The 16,387-nt window shown below is 31.5% G+C and overlaps 1 protein-coding gene across 1 annotated transcript; it reads left to right on the top strand.

Annotated features, from left to right (window-relative positions):
* The first annotated feature begins 956 nt into the window (after positions 1–956).
* On the top strand, positions 957–6,810 carry LOC143548166 (UDP-glucuronate:xylan alpha-glucuronosyltransferase 1-like). The gene is made up of 4 exons (XM_077039403.1): positions 957–982; positions 3,592–3,807; positions 3,890–4,512; positions 5,707–6,810. Exons 1-4 carry the CDS (start codon positions 957–959, stop codon positions 6,654–6,656), a joined length of 1,815 nt encoding a protein of 604 aa, XP_076895518.1. The 3' UTR covers positions 6,657–6,810.
* The last annotated feature ends 9,577 nt before the right edge of the window (positions 6,811–16,387 follow it).

Here is a 16,387-nt window from a genome sequence, read left to right as displayed (position 1 = left end):
TTCAAACGACTCATTGAATACTTCAATATGAAAGTGAAAACATGATTTAAGACGACTATCCATGAAATCACATATATGCAATATAGTTGTCTATTTATAATGACGGATTTATTTATACTAGTTGAAATTTTAGAAAGGCAACACCTACAATCACACGACTTCTTTTTACTCGGTTTTTTGATTATATAATTTGGATGATATGATAAAACATATAGAGTAGGATTGTTGATGTTGACATTTTTTCTCAAAAGCTCCATTAATCCTTAGTATGTAAACACAAGGCGGTACTTTAAGTGTCACTTAAATATTTGATTTTATGTGATCATTCATACCATCTACATTCTACCATATAATAATGACATAAGATCGATCTGGTTCGCCTTCTATTATGGTTTATATCCTTTTGGAGTATTCAATGAGTCCTTTGAAATATCAGTCACGCACCTTGTCCAATCCCAACTATTCATCGTGCCTAGCAATGTTATTTTTGTTCTTCTTGGTAGTATGAACAAAGGGTTACACGATGATCAACAAAGGGTTACATGATTATGTTTGTTTGTAGATACAGATACTATGTTATATTAATATTATTGTTAAATTAAAATAGTCTAAAGGAGGAGATAGATCTAAGTTTATAAACAAGACTAGAAATGAATCAATAGCTTGACTTGTGGTCTACGTTTAACATGAGTCCAACATTACAAGAGAAGTTACGATCTCTTTATCTGACCGTCTTTTCCTTCCCATGCCATCTCACCCAACTCACACCTCACCTTACTTAAAGATACTACTACTACCAACAACACCACCACCATCTTTGACACAATATAATATGTTAGCTTGTCCTTGTCCATCATTTCTGAACCATATGTAGCAAGCTCTTCATATTCCCTTTATTTACCAATTAACATTAGATCTTCAACTCTCACAGAATCGCTCTGAGCTCTGCCGCTTCCATGGAGACCAGACAACCATATACCAAGTATGTTTTTCACTTCCCTTAATCTTTCTCAAAGAGTAGCTTATTAAGAATCCATTGCTAAACTGGGGTTATTTGCTTACTACTTTTTCATTATTCAATTAGCCATATTCACTTTCACCATTATTATTATTACATGTAACCGCTAGATAGAGCCCGGCTATATTTGTTGCGGCTTCTTGCATGCATACATCTTTTTAAATAGAAGACTTAATCTTTACTAGCTGAAGCCAAGTACCACTTAGTCAGCTCATGCTTCAGCCAACGTGATGCTAAGTTTCAAGTTAAAAACCGATATATATGATGAATAAATACCTAGTTTTTATTCAGTGTAATCTCGAGTATATCTTTATCTTACTAGATTGAATGAGGGTTGATTGTTGCTGTCAACGAGGGATTAGTGATCGAAAATACAGTTGCAAATACCCAGTTATTCTATTAGCGCAAAAAAAGTTTTCGGGTCAATGGTTATTATGGTTATATATATGGGGTCAAGTTATTCTACAAAGTGGGACAAAAATAAGAATGATGAGAAAGATTTCTAGCCACACAAAGAACTCCTAAAAAAATTAAAAATAAATAAATAAATAAATCATAACTAAAAATTTAATAAAAAACGAAAAAAGTAAAACACAAAAATGTTTTCACCGTCTTTCCTGTTCTCAATTAAAAAAAACACAATGGTGAGTGAAAAAAGTCGTGTCTTTTTGTTAATCATTGTGTCTTGTGTTTTTTTTCGTTATTGATTGTGTCTTTTTTCTTGACATTGTGTTTTTTTTTCTTTATATTGTGTTATATTACTCAACATTGTGTTATATTATGTTCGGGATTGTGTTATATTTTGCAATCCATTGTGTCTTTTTTTAGTTATAATTGTGTATTTTGATCATTTTCTTCATTGTGTATTTAATCTCACCATTGTGTCTTTTCGTCAATTTTTTTTATTTTTTCGTATTTTTTTTAACGGGAATGAGTCGTAAACATTTTAGTTTTTAATTTTTTTCATTTTTTCTTTATATTTTTAGTGATGATTTTTTTATTATTGTTTTTAAATTTATTTTAAAAAACTTTTTATGTTCACAAATCCTTCTCATACTTCTTATTTTTGTCTCTCTTTTCGTTTTAACTTTAAATACATCTATCTAGTTATGCTTTCCTTTTAATACATTCTAATGATAAACTTTGGTAGGCGAACGAAAAGGGATGCGTTGTACCTAAGTGTGGTTGGTGAACGGAAATTACCATCATTGGTATATATGGTCATTTGACCGAGTTTAAAAGTGTTATAATAATGAGAGAATATTATTATATTTTAGTAATACATTTCCCTATTGAAGTTGAATAAATAGCGAACAAAATTATGAATTTTGTAATTTAAATATATGGGGTTTATTTACAGACGGTGTTTTTTATATGACAAAATGTCTTCACTTTTGGTCATTTACACTAACTTTCATCTAAACCTCAATTAAATCTAAACATATCAAAACTTAACGGGATTTTCGTTTAACATATTTTATTTAATTTCTTTTTCTAATAAATATTTAATTTGTTTTTAATTATAAATACTTATATAGTATATGTAAAAAGACTTAAATGTCCTCAAATGCCAAGACTTAACGGGGTTTCGGGATGCTAGTTAGTGAAAATGACGAAATTAAATAAGCAAGTCATATAAAAAGACACCGTCTGTAAATAAACTTTTTAAAAACCTTAATCCATAAATTACATATGTTTAAAATACAAGTTATAATTATGTCATTTATATATTATATATTCTAAATGATATCTCGAATCAATTACTTTAGTTTGGTTAATGTTAATTAAATTTCATAAATATGAGCCTTTTAAGTGGAGATTTTAAAACGATTGACAAACCCAAATACTTTGATGTTTATCCATTACGTGTCATAGTTTTGTGAGTTTAATAAATATATTAATTTCTTTAAATTTTAATAGTCGATGTTCTACTCTATCCAAACGATGTTTTTTAACCAGTTCAATTAACGCTGGCTTCAGAGTTTGGCTTGAACGTTTCCCCGGAAAACCATACCGTTTATTGCCATTTGACAGTCGTTATGCCACCACGAGTATAACTCTCTGGTGTAACACACGGTGGGATGAAAACCCGAGTGAGCACTACAACCTTTGCAAAAGCCTAACTCAAATATTCATTGTCAATATCCATCTAACTTGAATCCGTAGTGAAGAACCTAAGCCTCCTACTACTAGACCATAAGTGAAATATATTAAATTATTAGTTAGTAGCTTATACATAATATAAATCATATTTTATATTAAATTATCGTTGTCGTTGTATAATGGTCTCATCCATGTGAGAAAAAAAATATCTCACGTTACCGTTACGTAAGTAAAAATAACATAATCCGATTGCTTAGATAATTAATATACACTATTATTAAAGATATTATAAACGACTTAATTTGCTAATATAACATGGAAATAATTCGTGCTATATTGGAGGGAAGAAAAAAAGAGAAAAAGAAAACCAGCAGAAACCGATTGCAGATAAAACATATAACAATATTATGCAAACTTGGATTCTAACTAACAATGCTTCACTTTTACCCGAAAATGACATGACATATCAGCGACGATATATGCAAACGAAGGTTTCAAAGAAGCAAACCGGAGGAGGAGGACGGGAAGCCAATGCCGGTTGCTGTACATGACAAAGCCGGTAATTGCAAACACAAACCGCACAAATCCATGCTACTAGCCGCCATAGTCGCCACTCTCATAGTCATCACTTACTCTCTCTCGGGTCATCATCGTCGTGACAACTACATCCCTTATGCTATTTCAATGTACGGTAAATCATTCGGATTTTTATACTTGATGTTAATTATATATGATCACACCATGATTTGATTATTTGTAATTAAACAGGTGGAAATGGGGTGGTGGGATAGATCAAAGATACGTGTCACATCTAAAAATCAATTGGGATGATTTATCAGTTGTCACACAAATATTATCCGGCAAAACACAGATTCATGGGATCGGGTTCTTGAACTTTCAAGAGTACGAAACCAGTGAATGGAAGACACGAATTGCTCTAGTTAGCGAGGAGCAAATGCTCAATCTAAAACTTGATCCGGTTGATCAAAACGTGACATGGGATGTGTTGTATCCCGAGTGGATAGATGAAGAACAAGAAGACGAAGTCCCAACTTGTCCGAACTTTCCAAATATCGATGTACCACGAAAAGTTGTTGATCTGATTGTGGTTAAGCTTCCTTGTAGAAATGAAGGAAATTGGTCCAGAGATATTGCCAGACTTCATTTGCAGCTGGCAGCTGCTAGGCTGGCCGGTTCGTCTGGATCAAACCGGCCAGTGCACCTGCTTTTTGTTAGTGATTGTATCCCTCTCCCAAACCTGCTTCCTTGTAAGGAACTCGTGGTTCATAGGGGAAACGTGTGGTTATACGAACCGGATTTGAAGGTCTTGCGAGAAAAGATTCAGCTGCCGGTTGGATCTTGTGAACTTGCATTGCCTTTCAAACCTAGAGGTTAGTTTTTCTCTATAAGTTTTTTCTACTGATTGAGTCTTGTATAGTTGTTATATATATATGATTAACAAGCTACTAATTTTATTTTAACTTATTAAGCTTATATATACGATTTTGAAAACGTTAAAACAAATATATATTTTAATGTGTTGTTGTTTGATAACGTATATGTTTGATTAACGTATCTAATTCTAAAGCACGTCACAAATTATATACGTAGTAGGGATATCATGATTTGAAAGAAAAAGGAGTCACTTGTTAACTTGGTAATTAATTATATTAAAAATTCTTAAAATAACTTATTTCGTAAAGAGATTTCACTTTTGTCTCTTAAATTTTAGAATTTCAAAAATGTCTTTCTCTAATTCATCGTTGATGATATGTTATGAAATCTAACCTATATTTGACGACATGTTTGTAACACATCCTCAAAGATGCGTTAAACTTTCTAACACATCCTCAAATATGAGTTAGCTATCCAAACGTTTGGTCTATGACGTGTTAGCATCTAATACACATAGTCAAAGACGTGTTAGCCTCTTTTGTTTTTTTAAATATTATATTAATATAAATAATTCTACTTATATTTGTTTTTATTAGAACTTTTAATATATAAAGTTTTATATTATTTCGAATAAACCGATAGAACATGTTTATTTTTATCTATATGCTAGCATAAACTTTATTTAAAATCGTGTGGGGTTAAAAGTGATGAACATTTCGATATAAATTTGACACGACTCGGTTTTAAGTAAGTTTATGTCGGTCCGTAGATAAAATTCAGCATATCCCATCAGTATATTCGAAACAATACAAATCTTTATATATTAAAAGATATAAGAAAAACAAATATAAAAGTAAAATTAGTTATATTAATGTAATATTAAAAATAAAACAAACAAGAGGTTAACTTTGACTATGTGTTTTAGATGTTAACACGTCGTTGACTACGTGTTTGGATAACTAACTCATATTTGATAATGTGTTAAGAAATCTAACGCATCTTTGATTTGACGATGTGTTTTACAAACACGTCGTGGAATTCAAAAATATAAGGGATAATTATAGCCTTGGTTGACTTTAGAGACTAAACATAAGGTTTTACGTAATTTGATAATTAGCATAAGAATGAATTAGTCTTTGTAGAGTTCCAACTAACGCACATGTTGTGTTGTTTCACTTTTACTAAACAAGATGGAGATTATATTGGGAATATACGACGAGAGGCGTATGTAACGATCCTACACTCGGCTCATGTGTATGTTTGCGGGGCGATAACCGCAGCGCAAAGCATTCGGCTGTCGGGTTCAAACCGAGATCTTGTGATCCTTGTAGACGAGACAATCACGGATTACCACCGGAGCGGGCTCGAGTTGGCAGGGTGGAAGATTCGCACCATCCAACGGATAAGAAACCCGAAAGCCTCAAAGAACGCATACAACGAATGGAACTACAGCAAGTTTCGGTTATGGCAGTTAACTGACTACGACAAAATCATATTTATAGATGCGGATTTGCTCATTTTACGAAACATCGATTTCCTATTCGGGATGCCGGAGATCTCCGCCACCGGTAACAATGGGACCTTATTCAACTCGGGCGTGATGGTTATTGAGCCATCTAACTGTACATTTAATCTTCTAATGAGCCATATCAACGAGATTGTGTCGTATAATGGTGGCGATCAGGGGTACTTAAACGAGATTTTCACTTGGTGGCATCGCATCCCAAAGAGCATAAACTTTTTAAAAAACTTTTGGATGGGAGACGACGAAGGAACCAAAGAGAAAAAGACGCGGCTTTTCGGGGCAGACCCTCCCGAGCTGTATGTACTCCATTACCTCGGGATGAAACCGTGGCTGTGTTTTCGTGATTACGACTGCAACTGGAACTCAGATATATTCCGCGAGTTCGCGAGCGATGTGGCCCACCAACGGTGGTGGAAAGTGCATGACGCAATGCCCACTCAGTTGCATCAGTTTTGCCTGTTGGAGTCCAGGCAAAAGGCGCAACTTGAGTGGGACAGGAGGGAAGCCGAGAAGGTGGGGTCTGAAGACGGGCATTGGAAGATTAAAATACGGGACTCGAGGCTAAAGAAATGCATCGACAACGTGTGCTCGTGGAAATCCATGTTGAAACATTGAGGCAAGTCGAACTGGACCGATGATTAAAGTTTTCCAACACCACCTGCGATTGCTAAACTCAACGTCGTTTGATTGATCACTACATGTAATAAGTTCATGAACTTGATTATTTTTTGTATCTAGTATTTTGATTTTGTAATAATGGAATTTTGATGTTTAATGGTGGATTTTGGTGAACGGTTGTTAAGTTTCTGAATTGTGACCGCTGGTCTGGTTAATTATTTACACTTGTTAGCTGGTAAAGCTAACATAGTATCTATATTATCCATATCTATATCTATATCTATATCTATATCTATTTCTATTTCTATTTCTATTTCTATTTCTATACTATGTATAAAACATGAGTGAATAATCTTTTAAATTTTAATAGGTACAATCACTTTTGCATAATATACAATCACTAATGAATAAAATTTTGAAATTTTAAGGATAATATTGTAACTTTGACATCTTGAACGGTTAGAATTATTTACTTTAGAATATAGTTACAAAAATGATCTTTTATCTTCGATACATTTTGTTAATTTTTAAAGTAATTACACATAAACCCTCTATCATTGCCCATTTAATTGATAAATTTATTTAAAATGTTTATTTCTTCAATATTTTTTAATATATTGTGTTTTAAACAAAAACGAACTTACCATTGCAACATGCTTCTTTTTGTTGACGTTTCAGTGTAAATTATGTTTTATTTTGAGGTGTTTAATTATTATAATGTAAAAGTCAATTAAGCATAAGAGTACAACTCAAATATGCAATTATGAACTTAAAATATAATTTTAAATTTAACCCTTCAACTATACTCAACTTCTGTAAATTTAATTAATAATTACTTTTCCATCCCCTTAAGTTTACCCATATAATCATCTATATTCTTTTTCATTGTTTTTTCATTTGTATCTTTGAATATAATATGTTTTAATAAATTTCAAACATACAATCACGACGTGTTTATTTTTTTCGACGTTCAAGTGTAAGAATATTGATGCACATGTTATAACCAAAATGATTTCGTGTCATTTAGAGAAAAGTATCAGTTTTTGTTTAAGTCAAAATGTCATCTAGATGAGTTTGATCATTTAAAAAAAATTACTTTTATTGTTTCGGGTTAACGATTGAGGACTTTGACAGGTCAAAACGCATTCGAATTATAACTGGATGTAATTAGCTAAATGAGTTTAGGTCATTATAAAAAAAGTTTTGAATTTTGTTTAGGTCAAAACAAGCAATAAGTAAAATGAGTTTGAATCATTTAAAAAAAATGTCAATTCTGGTTCTGGTTAAAACATGTTATAAGCATAATGAGTTCGAGCCATTTAAAAAAAATGGTTTTGGTTTGCGTCAAAACAATTATATGCAAAATGAATTCATGTCATTTAAAAAAAGTATCAATTTTGGCTATAGGTGGACATTAAATCTTTGGTCGTTTATGAATGTTTCAAAAGACTCCCAAATGACTATGACTAACATAGTAGATTTGGTTCAAGTTATAATGCTCAGCAAAATGAGTTTCGCTTATTTTTTTTAATATTTTATATTTTCGTGCTAACGATCGAGGACTTTGATATGTTAAAACACGTTCGAGTTGTAATGAGATGTAAGACAAATAGGTTTAGGTCATTATAAAAAAGGTTTAAAGTTTTGTTTAGATTAAGATGGGTAATAAGTAAAATAAGTTCGGGACATTAAAAAATTTGTCAAATCTGGTTAAAACATGTTATAAGTATAATGAATTCGAGTCGTATTTTAAAAAAAAAAAATAGGTTTTGGTTTGCGTCATAACAATTATATGTATCAATTTTGGCTATGGGTGAACATTAAATCTTTGGTCGTGCATGAAATTTTCAAAGACTTCCCAAATAGTCGTGACTGCCATAATAAATTTGGTTCAGGTCAAAATGCTCAGCAAAATGAGTTTCGATCATTTTTTTAAACTACCAAGAGACGAGTATATAAAACTTGGTTTTTATGATTCGTATTATAATTGTAACGTACAAAAGACATCATTCATGTTTTGAAAAAACCGTATCGTACCATATGTTTTTAAGGTTGTAACTACTAAAAATCTGTTTGAACATATTGTCGTCACCGCAGCATCACGCGGGTATACTACTATTATATTATTAAGCAACATAAATGACATTTCATAATTGGATAGAAAAAGTAATTTGCCATTACATTATTTCGTTATTCAAGCATATCGTACAAGTATATAAAGCCTCATGTTTAGTGTAATCACTCTTGTATCCTTTGAGCATGTAAAAGGTTCTTTTAACTACATTATATATATATATATACATATATATATATATATATATATATATATATATATTTAATATAGATAATAATGCACAATTTATTATTATTATTATTATAAAACATCTGTCGTTTATTTTGGCTCCCATTTGATGATTCAATTGATATTCATTCAATTGGCTATTAATATCAATTGTTATTAAACGGTTTCATCATTAATTACTATTCAATTGTGTTTCTTAAATCAATCTATATATTGAAAGTGGAGGATGGGGTTTATCATCTTCAATTGTGCTTCTGAAATCAATCATATGATGTTTGCCCTAAGCAAGGTATCGTTTTCGTCGAGTCTTTCGATTCTATGATTATTATCCGTTTTGTTGATTTATTATTGATATGCCATTGGTTTTAGCTTTAATTTCTTATTTGTTATTCAGGTCATGAAATTGAATTTCAAGTACTTGATTAAAGGGTTTAGGTATCGTTTTCATTGGCAGTTTCTTAAACCATTAGATTCGTCCCTCAACTCGGTATTCAATCCTCCCTTCATCAATTCGGTGCTTCAGTTCACTCATACCTAATTGACCATTAATCGCCACGGAATCATACAAAAGTCGACCTCCTATTGCCTCTGATGCGCCAATTGTTCATTATTTGGGCTAAACTCAGTGGACTATCGGTAAGCTTATGTTTATCCGCATCTTAATTTTGGATTAAAGCGAGCTTGATATTGATTAGGAATTATTTTTATATTACGGGAACCGGTACTGGAAGATATTGCACATTATCTGCTTGGGTTCGTGAGTTTTTTGGGTTTTTGTACAGTGGACCAGGTATACTAATAGGCGGGTAGGTAACGGGTCACAACGTATTGTGTTTAAAATGACAAATTTTTTTAAGCTGGCTCCAAAGCATTTATTCTCCCAAAATCTTGCACTTTTTGTAATGTATAGATGCGTCAAATATGATTCTGAAAAAGTGTAAGATTTCAACAATAATATCATGATATATGTACATTTCTTGCTATAATCATGTTACTTGGCTTCTAATGACAGGTGGGATGGCATTGTAGTAGTTATCATTTATTTTTTTTTACATTAGTTATTGATTAGGTTCAGTCGTAACGGATAATCGGTACGCTGTTTTTATAAGGTAATTGACTTTGTTTTACGTAAATAGCTACATGTGATGAAAGTTTTGATAACTTTGAAAGAGAGCTAATGTTTTCATTTTTGTATTTGTGTTTGTTACATAACCATAAGAAAGTGGTTATTAAGGCACAAGGAACACCGGATAGGGTTTCAATTCCCAATGGCGCACATATTAAACCACAATCAACAGGTATACTTGCAATTTGCAGAAATATATGATTTGTTTCCCATTTATGATTTTTTTTCAAGTATACAAGAGAAGAAGAGTTATTATTAAGATGGATGGAGTTAAATGCCTTCACTACAATATTCAGAACACATGAAGTAAGTTATATATTATTTCTAACTGTCAAAAGGGTTAAATCAAACATGTATTTTTTATAAACAGTGACAAAAGAATGAAATTACATAACTGTTTACATATAGATTAAAACTTTTAGACAAGGATTAACATTGCATATTAGGGTAAAATACTCCACAATTTTTGTTATCATATTCGACACACTAACTATTTATAAAAAGATTAAAACTTTTAGACAAAAGGTGATCCGGGCCAACGGTCTACCCAACCCAACTCACTTTAGACAAGATTAAAACTTTACCTGTTTTGATCTGTTACTAACACACCCGGCCTACCCATTTTGCCACCTCTATTCTTAACATATGTAATTAATTTTGGTTTATTTACTGTTCTGCAGGGAACAAGCCTTTGGCTAATAGTCAGTTTTATACAAACGAAAGAACATTATCACATTTCGCACGCTTTGCAAAAGTATACAAAGCATGGAAATTCTATTCGCATCCAGCTCGTTAAGGTGATAAAAAATGAAGCTAAAATCATATTCTATACAAATATATAACAGTTGAAATATAATAATAATCTAACCTTTATGTTTATAACACAAGAAGCAAGTCAAAGAGGTCTTCCAGTTGTTAGACATCTATTTCTGCATTACCCTAATGATGATTATGTACATAAGTTAGCATATGAACAATTTTTAGTTTTTAGTTGGTGATGAGATCCTGGTGGTCCCCACGCTCGATAAACATAAAAAGAGCATAAAAGCGTATTTTCCACTTGGTGAAAAAAAGTGTATGGAAGCATATATAGAGTGGAGGTTTATATGATCAAAAAAGTTCAGAAGCTTATATTGAAGCTTCAATTGGCTATCCTGCAGTTTTTGTTAAAAATGGATCTATTGTTGGAGATAATTTTCTAATAAACCTTATAGAATACAAGGTTTTATAAATTATTCATAAATTGATTTATTCACAAGTGTACATTTTATTACAATTTTTAAAGATGGTGTTTGGGATTGTGTACATAAACAGTTTATCTGGTTCTTGTGAATTTTAAAGCAGATGAAAACTTTTTGAGTGTTTGGATGAAGAAAAATGGTTATAGTTATTTGCTTATATATGTTAGGCTGAAATAACTCAATTAAATTGCTCGTGCGCACTTGTGCAGTGTGAAGTTAATGCATAGAAGTAAATGACAAACACACTTTTTAGGAGATCTCATGTAGCATATATATCACCGTACAGTCCCCTTATCACATGTTACTATGTTAGTCAAGAATCATTATACCATTCAGCCGTCTATCACATGTTAGTGAAGTATCTTTAAAATCTCGTACTTTTAACTTTTTAATAACGGATATATATGGTCATCAAATTGGGTTTCGGGTTAGCTATACGAAAGAATTGATGGATGTCATGTTTCATTGTAGTTAAAAAAGGGTGTAATTTAAGACTCTAAAATAGTAGAGTGTGTGTGCTCGTTAACCTTTGTGGAAAGCGAACCGAACGTTTCATAAACCATTCAACCAAAAGTTAGTTATTTGATGAACAAACGAACATGAACATAAACACACGCCTCATTCGTTAATTTATGGTTGTGAACATTTGTCTACATGCGTTAACTTAAGTTTGTCTATGTTCGTTAATAATATTATTTTTAAGCCTCATTTCTGTTTTAGTTTTAATAAATACTATGAATCTGTTTGTTATTTGTGTTGAATTTGTTGAAGATTTAAAGCGCAGGAAATGATTAAAAGCTTATAGGAATGTCATAATTTGGCAGATGGCATCGTATACTCTTCATAGGAAAGTGGTTCAGTCTCTTTTTAAAATTTAAATTTACGTTATATTACATTTTCTTCTTTATGAGCAGATGAGGAATGTGAGAAGAGCATGTTGAAAGTGCCCTTAAATAAATGTTTTATGTAGGTACACATCTTTCCTATAATAAAAAGCAATTTCAAGTATGTGCATCATATGCTAACATGATGATTGAATCTGAGTTAATTGAGTTGTATGTTTTAGTAATTTAAATTCAAAGCATTAGGAAGGATTTCTTAAAAACTAAGTGGTGCAATTTTTATCCCATAAGTTACAACACATGATGCATGAAGAAATTTATTTTCAGGGATGCTCTTCTCCTAGCCATTAAAGGCCCTCGCCTCCCCAATTGAGGTTGCTTTTAATGCTTGCTATCCTACTGATGGTGCTGTGAATTGAACGGTTATGTAGTCAATTCCAGTGAGATGAAATACCGAACTCCCATAATTTTGTTTTCTCTCTTGCTAAATGTTCCATATTTTACCCAACTTTGTCAGGTATGTTTACTATTTTCACTGGATACATGATGGTGCTTTTGGATTTATGCAATATCTATGACATATTAAAATTTCTATTTTTATGTTCATTATTAAGTTTAAGAATAAATTGTTTGTAAATTTGGATGTAGGTGATTGCTGCTATTGAGATGTTGGTTTGCATGTCTCATATAATGTGATTGCATTTTATTTAGGCATGAATTCACTTGCCAGAATCTTGGAACTTGTTGTTGAGGTAACTAATATAGAATCTCTTCCCTACTATGTAATAAAAATGTGATATGTTTTGTTTGACTTTTCTACAAAAAAAATTATCACTTTTGATTTTTTTTAATTTCGTTGTTTACTTATTTTTTTGGTTTTAGGTTCATGGGTGCTATAAGCATATATGATGTGGTTTAATTTAGATTCAGTTAGAGTAAAAGAGAGTGCATGACCTGTATGCTCTCACTATCTGATTAATAGGAAATTTGATTGATGACAATGAACAAGCCAACATGGATTTTGGAATTTGAAGACATGATCAAAGAGTTAAGTCCTTCAAAGTGACAAACTATGAGGTTAGTAGCTTGTAATCTTTACTAATTTCATATATTAATCGTTTTTTTTTCTACTTGATACAAATCTTATGTTCCAAAAAGAATTACGAATACTTTGATCTGGATTGTTTGAAGTCTTATTTAAAGCCGAATAATTTATTTTTAAAATTTTGTGGCCTTTTAATCTTTCTTTTGTTGCTATTAGTCATATATATGCACTCTTAATTTTTATTTATTATTGTCATGTTGTCATCATATATGCTACATTATTAATTGTGAAACAGTGATTGGTGATCTAAGGGTTATTGATGTGCCCTCCTTATGAGCCGACCATCACAGTACTTTGATTTCCAACAAGTTTTTTTTAAAATTTTGATATTGTTTATGATTTGTAGCTTTAAATTAGAATGTGTTCGATTTCCAACATGCTTGTTTAATTTTTTTTTAAGTTGTTTATGACTTGGTCGGTTCTTTGAGATGTTCTTGAATCTTTAAACTATCATTAATTTTTATCTCTTTCTCAAATTTTTAATTTTTGTTTTGGGTATTGTTGTTTGAATTTTGCAATTATGAGAACTTCTCTTTTGTTTCAATTTACATATCTTTGACTTTTTTGTCAACTAATATTTAAATTCGTTCATGTTAAATTAAAGAAGTTAGGAAACTTGGGAGAAAATCAAGATATACGCCATGAAATGTTGAAATCTTGGATTTCTTTCTTTACCACAATTAGGGTTTTTGCTAATTCTTTAAAATATTCAATCTTAATTTATTGTTTATTGTCTGATGATGTGGAATTTGGTTTAGATAGATGAGAATGTTCAAAGAAATAATTAATCACGGTTGGTACATGTTGGAATTTTTGGGTCAAAATTCATGTCAGTTAGACTTTATTTTGTATCGTAGTCTTCAATGCTATTTTTATAACTTACAATTGGTACACCAGCATACATAGCTGCTGAAGTGTTGCTTGGACAAGAAAATGATAGAATTGTTCTTGATTTTGTTTATTTAATATGTCGCGTCAACTCTTGATTTCTTGAATTTATGGTTAACTAATTTTTTTTTTCTTAAATTTCTTTATTATTTTTTCAGATTGTTGATGTGTGGTTATGTGGTGACATTATATGTCTTATGCTTCTCAGTGGCTACCCTTTACTCTAATGAACCGAAACATTGTTGGAAGATGAGTCACGTGTATAGACATATTTATTTACAAATTATAATGCTAAGGTATATGATATTTTCATATTAGCATACTTTTATTAGTATATAGAGAATTATTCATGTTCAGCATTCAATTCGAAACATCTTAATATCCCCTGTATGTGGCCATCTAATCTCAAGAATATTTGTTGGAGACCCGACACAGGTTAGTCATTTTTAAGTTGATAGTATTATCAATCAATACTATGTGCCAAAGATGTTTGACATTTCACATTTGAACAGGGGATAAAGATCATGCTTGCTAATCTCATGGAGAAGATAAAGTAATGAGTAGCTTTAGAGCCTGATCAAAAGGAATTTTTTTTTTTTTTTTGCCTTTGTTGGAATTAAAAAAAAAATCACCTTGCGAGTTGGGACAACTAATTTGAAACCAACATGTTATTCTATGGGAGGCCCAGAAAGGGTATCTAAACGGAATGCTAGAGTAGTCTAACCATTCACTGTGTCCAATTTGAGAATAAAAGTTAGCTTCTTAACAATTATTCATATTACGTACAGCACACGAACACAAATTACTACAAAAGTGTTTATATTAGTCTCATCAGCAAATCAAAGCATCAATTGCACAACAAAATATCAATTAGATTAGATTAGAAATGAACATACCTTGAACTGCACCTCTTTATTTCGTCAAGCTCTGTTTTTTTATTCGAATCAAAGCACCAAAATCAACAATTGAATTGCATACCAAATATCTCTAGCCTATACTTAAGCATATGGGTGGTAACAGTTGCTCCATTCAAACAATTTAGTTTCGGCTTTCCAATTTGAAGTTTTTCAAGCTTTAAAATGAAGCTTACCAAACAACTTTTACTTTCAAAAATCAAATAAGAAGTTTTTAAACGCACACGTAACAACGTTTGCATTTCATGGTGGGCAAGTGACAATGTACAAAAAACACACACACACAAACGCTCACACCGATAACCCATTACACAACACTACAAACAGTACAAACCAATACGAAGAGATAACTTGTTCGAACCCGCAGCAACACGTGGACACTTTTGCTAGTATGTTAAAAGGATATCTCCATTTGAGATATCACTTTACCACTTTCATGTTTCATCCAATATATGATAAAATCGTTCTTTTATTTTATCCTTTTCATGAGAAAAATGAAAGTAATAAAGTAATTATACATTTATTACACGTGAGTTATGAAGATACAAGCATCACCACTAGAAATGCCGTGCATCACAAATGAAAAGTCACATGGGAATGAAAACCAGACCACAAATGGTGTAACACCTTAACTAAACCACTATTAATCTGAAACAAAAGACATCATTGCATATATTTTAAAAATCAAGATTACAAACAAGAACAATAGTTTTACGGAATGAGTCGAATGCCTAGCACGGAATAATAGGCTCAATTAACAATAACAACAAACATAAACGATATCAAAATATAATGTACGTTAAAATGATACGATGCAAAGGAAATTATATTAATGAATAAATCATATCAATAGAACTGATAATACCAAGTGACGGCAATGTGTTTGATGTATGAGATGGATATGAAGCCCACATTGTGGATCTACTTCAATAATGTCCCGTAAGAATATGTAAGTGATTGGTTTAGAGTTTGAAAAGTTGAATGAGACTTTTACTAAAAAAAATTCTACTATAAGAAAATTCCCTAAATTAAAGCCAACTGTGAAAGTCAACTTCATGCCTTAAGCCACTTCTTTTCAAAAAGAGAAGAATGCCAAGTAGGTCATCAATTAAAAGTATGAACATCGAAAATAAAAAGCAAGGAAAGTATAAAACATTATTGATGAAGTGGGTATCCTTATCCACTCACACGCTTAGCAATAAAGAAGCAGCTCACAAGCTAGAAAAGCTTAGGAATAAAAGAACAACAAACATAAGCTTCCAGATGGGGAAGCTCGACACTTTCCTAGCAAGATTCCTAATTTGCCTAAG

Source organism: Bidens hawaiensis, unplaced genomic scaffold (genome assembly GCF_021521415.1).
Source record: "Bidens hawaiensis isolate Kalapana, Puna unplaced genomic scaffold, B.hawaiensis_p1.1 tig00014916_1, whole genome shotgun sequence".
NCBI lineage: Eukaryota > Viridiplantae > Streptophyta > Magnoliopsida > Asterales > Asteraceae > Bidens > Bidens hawaiensis.
The sequence above is the reverse complement of the archived record's forward strand: the minus strand, read 5'-3'. Positions and strand labels throughout refer to the sequence as shown.

Bases quoted from the DNA above. Each gene is read 5' to 3' on its own strand.
- LOC143548166 (XM_077039403.1), top strand. From the start codon at position 957: ATGGAGACCAGACAACCATATACCAA. The intron at 983-3,591 runs GTATGTTTTTCA...ATGACATATCAG, and splicing joins ACCAGACAACCATATACCAA to CGACGATATATGCAAACGAA. The intron at 4,513-5,706 runs GTTAGTTTTTCT...TTACTAAACAAG, and splicing joins ATTGCCTTTCAAACCTAGAG to ATGGAGATTATATTGGGAAT.